The following is an 8,151-nucleotide window of genomic DNA, read 5'->3' on the forward strand; positions in this document are numbered from 1 at the left end:
TTGCTTTTAGCAACTTTTCTGTTATTGATTTCCACAAAGAAAGCATAAATTACGCTGATGTATTATATTTTGAAAAGATCATAACCTTGTATGATGCGTGTATGCAGGAATTTTATGCTAATCAAGACTACAATGTGAACATCAGCTGTCAGTCCCATCTCCAATAACCAAGTAGGATTTAGTACATGATATATGAGTTTTATTTTTATTATATCATTTGTATTACAAATTCATTTATACTTGATTGAAAGTAAAAAAATCCATGGTATTTGAATCTATTTATTATTATCATTATTTTATTATTATTATTGTTATTATTATCTTTTTCTGTAGATAGGAAGTAACTTGTATGATAATTACACTTTTTAACTTCCAGTCCTTTTATAAACTAATTGGTTCATGTTGACCTTCAGCACGATGACCGGCCAGTTCGACGCAGTGGCGGCAGTGTCAAGATGGTCTCAAGGCCTGTTGATTCCCTCTGCCCAGGGGGTCGCCGAATTAATGAAGTGGTATTGCTGTGGATGTGTTGTGTGTTGCGACACTGCTTCTGACCCAGTGCAGTGGACAAGATGCAGGGATGACCCGTCATCCAGGAGGTGCCAAGATAAGAGGGTAGAGGGGAGTGGAGTATGTAGGGGATGGAATGGGTGGGAGTGGTTTCTATGCCTTTGTTTTTTGGCTACCTCCCATGTAAGGGGGAAGAAAGCCTTTGGTATATGTATGTATGTATGTATGTCTTTATGTAGGAAATCTTCTGATATAGAAAGTGCTGCCAAAGGAACAAAGAAGCATATATAAAAAAAAATCCAGAAAAGTTAAATGTATACAGTTTTGTTTGATTCTTTTATATTAGAAGAAATATCATAATTGATGAAGGGAAATTTCCCACAATGCATAATACAATGAAGGTATCATCATACCATCAGTGCATAATTTAGTAGTTTCATTATCATCATATGGAAAATGTTGTAGGTGGATTGGTGCTTTTCTGATAGTTTGTGTATAGGTATTTGAGATAACATATGTATCCTTTTGTTAATGTGTGGGATTGTAAAAATGATAAATGTGTTCATTACATGGACTTGTGTTCATGTTAGGCTATTGTCAAATGTGTTTTTTCACATTAATGTGCTTGATGTTGAGTGATGGTTACTCTCTTAATTTCATCACTCCCTATCACTTTTGTCTTTCTTATTCTGTCTTAATTTTTTCTTTTACTTCCCCATGGAAGAGGCTGCTGAACAAAGAGGAAGAAAATTGCAAAGAATAATTAGAGATGAGGACTTCCGAGACAGAGACCTTTGGCAAAGATTCATAGATGCTGAACAATGACAGGCATAGCCTACCATGCATCTGGTGTGAAGGTGAGTGAGAAGACTTCCCTGTGTCACTGTTTCTCTCTCTCTCTCTCTCTCTCTCTCTCTCTCTCTCTCTCTCTCTCTCTCTCTCTCTCTCTCTCTCTCTCTCTTATATATATATATATATATATATATATATATATATATATATATATATATTTATATATATATATATATATATATATATAATATCTCATTCTCTGAAGCTGGTAGTCCTGCAAGATGGATTGATATCAAAGAGAATCATCTCCTTGTCACTCTTTTTGTAATCCTGTCAACACCCTTACTTATATTTGGAGGTGTATCCCTGAGGGGTTCACACATTCTTTAGCCAGGTCCCAAGATCTCTATAAATTTCAATAATATTTTCTTCGGCAATTTCATGGAGAGCTGACCTTTGGTGACTATTTCCCTTCTCTTACACCTGTAGGTCTGTGATGTAAAATAGTTCCAAACTTGTATGAATTTTCAGTCGTTGCCTTGAGTTTTGTTGAATGGGAACCCACAGCTCCACAACAGCTGGCAAGGGTCATCTGGCTCTCCCATAGATTTCTCTGGAAATAATAATTGTTGCCTTGAGTTTTGTTGACTGGAAACCTGCTGCCCCACACAAACTGCCAATGATTCTTAGGCCCTCCCATAGATCCTGGAAGAAACTTTTGACTGTTGTCTGTGTTGTATTTACCTAGTTGTATTATATGAGAAGGGAGCTATGCTCATGGTAACCCGTCTTCGTATCTTTCAGCACACACTGTTTCCTTATCTAATTTATTCCAGGTATCCACCACTATACGTGGGAAGCTATTCTTTTTCAGATCTCTTCTATTATTATCCTTTTTGAGTTTCTTTTCATGTCCTCTTGTTTTTCTGTTGTCCCATTTTAATAAATCATCTCTATCTAGGATTTCCATTTCTTTCATGATTCTATAAATAGTCAGTAGATCTCCTCTTTCTCTTCTTTGTTCCAGAGTTGGTAGTTCCAATTTGGACAATCTTTGTTCATATGTTAATTTGGAGAGAGTTGGTGTCATCTTTGTTGTTGCTCTTTGTATTCTTTCTAATTTCTTTATATTCTTTTTAGCACTGGGTGTCCATAGTGTTACTGCATACTGCAGTTTTGGTCTTATTAGTGTAAATAATATTTTTCTAATTGCTTCCTCTGGAAGCACGTTGGCTGAGCGGGTTAGGGCGTCATTACTTGCACCAAAGGTCGAGGGGGTGGCGGTTCGAATCCTGCCACTGGCGAAGTTGAACTAGGGGCATGGTTCATTAAATTCCACACTACAAAGTCCTCTGTGAGGGGCACCGTGTAGCCTTCCGATAGGGTGGAGTTTGTGACGTTAATCCATATAATTTCCTCATCCAAATAGTCAAATGCCACTTTCATTGACCTTAATAGGTTGAAGGTTTCTCCGACTGTTTTATTGATATGTTTGTCCAGTTACATGTCTTTGGTGATTATTACTTCAAGGTCTCTTCCCAAGTTCACTTTTTTGACTTCTTCAACAATTTTATAATTTCATGATATTCTATTTTTACTTTTTCCAAATTCCTTTATACTACACTTCTTGATATTGAAGTTTACTTCCCACATTTGACTCCATTTCCAGATTTTGTCTAGGTCTATCTGTAATGATTCACAATCTTCCTCTGTACTTACTTTCTTTAGTATTTTTGCGTCATCTGGGAAGAAGTTCATATAACATTTCACTCCTTCATCCGTGTCATTTATATATATAGCAAACATGATTGGAGCCAGTACTGAACTCTGCAGGACACCACTTATCATTTCTTCCATCCATTCTAATAATTTTCCTTTGATGCCACCTATTGATTCTGTTTTTCTTATTAGTTTTTTGTGTGGTACTTTATCAAATGCTTTTTGTAGGTCTAGAAAAGCACAGCTCACCCATCCATCCCTTTCTTGTATTATTTCTATTAGTCTCGAATAGAAGCAGATCAGGTTTGTTGTACATGATCTTCCTTGTCTAAATCCAAATTGATTTGGATTTAGTATATTTTTTTTCTTGTGTTCTTGAAAAGAAGGCTACTGGACGTCCATCCAGGAGAGAACTGCTGCAGTGGCAACTTCTGAAGCATCATTTTCTACTTCAAACGGCCGTGACTCATCAATTGCTTGAACTACTGAATTTTCAATGTCCTGCTGCTTCTGCTTCCTTGGTCACAGGGAATACAGTGGTGGTGCTCAAGGGGTGGATTTTGCTTGAATAGTCATATATCCAGTGTGAGTAGTATGCAAAAAGGCCTAGGGTTTGGAGTGACTTCTTGTCTTGAAGCACTGCCAATTCCCGTAGGGGTCGAAGTCATTCAGGGTCTGGACGTTTTTCACCACCATCTACCACATAACCAAGAATGTTAAGCCGTTTTGTTGGAAATGTACAATTTTCCTTATTATAACTTATGTTTTTCTTCTTGGCAGCCTCTAGGAACTTAATGAGGTTAGCATCATGCTCCTTCTTTGTCATGCCACAAATGGTCACATCATCCAAGTATGCATAAGTTCCAGTGAGTTGTTCCTCTTGAATAAATGAATCCATGATCCGCTGAAGCAGGCTAACCCATTGATGACCCGAAAAGGAATACAAGTAAACTGGTACAAGCCACCACCACTGTGTAAGGTTTATCTTCTTCCTTAATGGGAACTTGATGATAGGCACTTTGTAAATCAATAGTGCTGAAAACACGGTACCGAGCAATTTTATTCACTGTATCATCAATACGAGGTAGTAGGTAGCTATCAAGCAATGTGAATTTATTGATAGTCTCTGAGTAGTCAATGGCCAGTCACCACTTTTTGAGAGCATCTTTGACAACAACGACTTGTGCACGCCAGGGAGAATTACTAGGTTCTATTGTACCCTCCTTTAGCAATTTCTGAATTTCTTTCTCGATGAACATCCGGTCCTTATATAAATAGCGGCATGACCTTGCTGATATAGGACAGCAATCAGCTGTAAGATTAGCAAACAGCTTTGGTGGGTCCACCTTTATGGTGCTAAGTCCACATATGACATACCTCAGAGTAACACTATCATGCATCTTCTGGAAGTCTTGACCGAGAATCACATCTGAGCACAGTTGTGGCAAAACTGTTAAACACATACCTTTATAATCCTGGCCATTAACTCTGAGGTCTACTTGGTAAAACCCTGATGTCTGAGTAGAGAGGGGTGTTGATGCCATAGACACTGCACCCGATGTGTGATGGACAATCAAGGAATGGCGATTAACTAGGTCTGGGTGAATGAAACTCTCAGAGCTGCCACTATCAACAAGTTCATCCACCTCTGCTCCATTGATAAAGATTTTTACAACTGCCTTTGAGAGTGAACTTGGGGTAGCTGCAGAAGTAACTGTTGCTAGTGTTGCATAGTTACTGGAGTCTGTATGTGCACTAGCCATTGTTGATGGTTTGGCTCTGCACACTTTGGCACAGTGACCTTTCTTCTGATATTTATGGCAAACTGCTTCAAGTGTGGGACACCTTGAGCGGGGATGCCGTGAAAGACCACAGAAGAAACACTTAGCACCTACAGCAGCAGCCACAGGGGCAGGCTCAACAGTAACTTCTCGGCTGGTACTTGGGTCAGGAGTTGCAGCACTTACCACTTGAGATGGCTGAGTACCATACATTTCAGAATTCCTTTGAGCTGAATCCAAAGGTCTTGCCCGATCAAACATAGTGGAGAGGTCCAGAGTTTTATTCTCCAGGAGGCATTGCCTCATTGCTGGTGACTGCAGCACATTTATAAAGGCATCCCAGATGGACTCTTCACAATATTGAACAGCTGTTACAGCCTAGAAATTACAATCCTTACTCAGAATGGCGGTTAGTGTGCATCTAGCAATTGTGGGAAGAGGATTGCTGTGGTGAGTGCTCGTAGAATTTTCTCTTGGATGCGTTGCACTTTTACCACTCCAGACATCCCTGTGACCCTAATATGACCTCTAGGAAGAAATATTCATGTGAAGCAGTTCCTCAGATAATTGCTTTAAAGAAATCTGGCCTGCAAACCAAGCAAATAGTGCAGCAAATTGGTGCAAGTGATGGGTTTTTTCACAGGGCAGCACCTCTTATAATTCAGGTCCTTGATGCGGTGTCATAATGTCCTCACAGACACATCACCAAACAGATCTGGGTTGTCCTACTTGATTTTCCAGGCTGTGGTTCTTAGAGTAGACTCTAAAGTACGTTTCAAAATATTGTGGGCCCGACCCGAAGTCTTCTTAGGCCTACCAGACCTTGGTTTTGAAGATGGCAGGTTGTTCCCTCCCTCCTCATAAAATCTGGCAACCCACTGGCGCACTGTTCTCTGACTGGCACCAATTTTCTGCACTATTTGCTTGATTTGCAGGCCAGATTACTTTAAAGCAATTATCTGAGCAACTGCTTCACGTGAATATTCCCTCCAAGAGGTCATATTAGGGTCGAAGGAGTGCCTGGAGTGGTAAAATTGCAACGCGTTGGAGAGACAATTCTATGAGCATTCACCGCAGCAATCCTCTTCCCACAACAGCTAGATGCACACTAACCTCCATTCTGAGTAAGGATCGTAATTTCCAGGCTGGCTTTGAACGCAAACTTTTCACTGTCACTAGCATTACTCATACTCTTAGTCGGAGCACTACTCGTACTCGGAGCTTTCATCTCTAACTCGGTGTAAATTGCCAAATATTTCTTGCAAATTAACACTTCACTTACACTGTTCCCTGCTAATTCTTTTTCTCTTATGAAAATAACCAATAGTTTCTCCATCTCCTCCACCAGGTAGCGAATACCTGTGAAATTTATATATCCGAATAGTGACAAGTGATTGTTTTGTGTTTTTGTTTTGTAATTGTATATGTATAGCACTGTACAGTTACAGATATAAGACAAAGTGTAGTGTTCTATTAATTTAGAATCTAAACAGTATTCTTTTACTGTACTCCAAAGGTAGGAGTAATAGTATAAGGTAAGCAGAGTAAGCTTCGTGTATTTAGTTCATTTATAGACCGCTTTGGTTTCTTTTGTTGATTTATATTTTCTCTTTGCAGTTTGTTTTGCTGGAGAGCGAAATGGCTTGTGAAGGTTGTGTGAACCTGGAGGACCGTCTCAGGATGTGTGAGGAGGAAATTCATCTTCTCAGGAGTGCGCTCTGTGAGAAGAGTGAATCCTCCCCACAACCCAAAGAGCGTTCCACTTCTTCACCATCTGCCACTGCCATGAGCGAGTGGCGCTCCGTGGGGTCCAGTTTGTCGAGCCCGCGTTCGGTAAGCGGGTCCCCTGCGGAGCAACCACTGGCTCAAGCCATTCGTTTTGCTCTGCTGGAGGATGAAGTGGCTGAAAATCAGGAGTTCTTGGTGGTGGGGGACTCCATGGTGCGAGGCTATGATGACATCCTGCAACGGAAGACCAAACGACGTTGCAAGCTTGTATGTCAACTGGGCCATGGGATAGCCGATTGTACCCAGTCCATCAGGGAGCAAAGACAGATGAACACGATTATGAATGTTCATACGGGAAGTAACGATGTGGGTAGGGTGAGATCAGAGGAACTTTTTCGGAATTACAAGGTCCTCCTTAAGGAGATGAAGGAACGTAGGAGCCGTCACGTAGTCTGTGGGATACTCCCGAGGATCTACGCAGGCTTGTGTTGGAACAGTAGAGCCTTAGGGATCAACGAGAGGATGTCACGATCGTGCATGCAAGTAGGATACCACTTTCTTGATCCTTGGTATATCTTTTCCAGGCGTCATGACCTTTATGCTTCTGATGGGATCCACCTTACCCGCAGAGGCAAAGATGTTCTTACAAACCTCATTGTGGGAGTTTGTAATGAACTAGTTCCTCTCTGGGGTAGAAACCCAAAGGGAAGGGGAAATAGAGTGTACTGGGAAAAACAGAGTAGGGTATAGCATTAATGTAGAACAATATGCCAGTATAGGACAAAATATAATTTTAGAATATAATGTTGGTAGAGGAGGAAATGTTACATTAGGATGTAATGTCAAAGGACAAAATATCACAATGGGATGTAATGACAGTGGAGGACAAAATATCATGATGGGATATAATGATAATGGAGGACAAAATATCACGACGGGATGTAATGATAGTGGAAAAATATCATGGTAGCATATAATGTCAGTGGAGGACAAAATATAATTTTAGGAAGGGTTGCCGGAGAGAATATCAATGAAGGACAAAATATCACAATGGGATGTAATGACAGTGGAAGACAAAAGATCACGATGGGATGTAATGATAGTGGAGGACAAAATATTACGGTAGGATATAATGTCACTGGAGGACAAAATATAATTTTAGGAAGGGATGCCAGACAGAATGTCAATGAACGACGGGAGGCCGGTGTGAAACGCGATGATGTAGGGGGACAAAGTGTACAAAAGAGATCGGATGACCAGATGTCCGAGATGGGGGAAATGTTAATTTTGATGGGAGAAATGTTAATGAGGCATTGAATGTCAATAAAGGACCAAATATCAATATAGAACAAGGTGTCAATAAAAAATTATAATGTAAGGCATGATATTGAAACTCAAAACATGTAAAAAAGAAATAATCACGAGTTTCTTAAAATTATGTACTTTAATGCTTGTAGTACAGTATTAAGAACAACTTTCAAGAAATACAGGCGTATGTCAAAAGCGAAAATCTCGATATGATAGGAATAACCAAGACATGGTTAAATGGTAAAGAGTTTGAAGGTGAATTTAATATTGCGGGATTTAAACACTTTCATCAGGATAGAAACCACAAGAAAGG

General features: G+C 39.9%; 1 protein-coding gene across 2 annotated transcripts in view; it reads left to right on the forward strand.

Annotated features, from left to right (window-relative positions):
• The first annotated feature begins 459 nt into the window (after positions 1-459).
• Positions 460-8,151, forward strand: part of LOC143036816 (uncharacterized) — a 7,932-nt gene continuing 240 nt past the window's right edge. The window contains exons 1-3 of one of the 2 annotated variants that reach the window (XM_076204609.1): positions 460-599; positions 1,235-1,367; positions 6,420-8,151. The exon at positions 6,420-8,151 is cut by the window's right edge and continues 240 nt beyond it. In XM_076204609.1, coding sequence (XP_076060724.1) covers positions 1,332-1,367; positions 6,420-7,280 — 897 coding nt within the window. In that variant the 5' untranslated portion in view covers positions 460-599; positions 1,235-1,331 and the 3' untranslated portion in view covers positions 7,281-8,151. Of the gene's footprint in view, positions 600-843; positions 1,368-6,419 lie in introns of those variants that run through there. The other variant, XM_076204610.1, reaches the window with a different exon arrangement.

This window comes from Oratosquilla oratoria, chromosome 21 (genome assembly GCF_046742065.1).
Source record: "Oratosquilla oratoria isolate Oo_2021 chromosome 21, ASM4674206v1, whole genome shotgun sequence".
NCBI classification, from domain to species: domain Eukaryota; kingdom Metazoa; phylum Arthropoda; class Malacostraca; order Stomatopoda; family Squillidae; genus Oratosquilla; species Oratosquilla oratoria.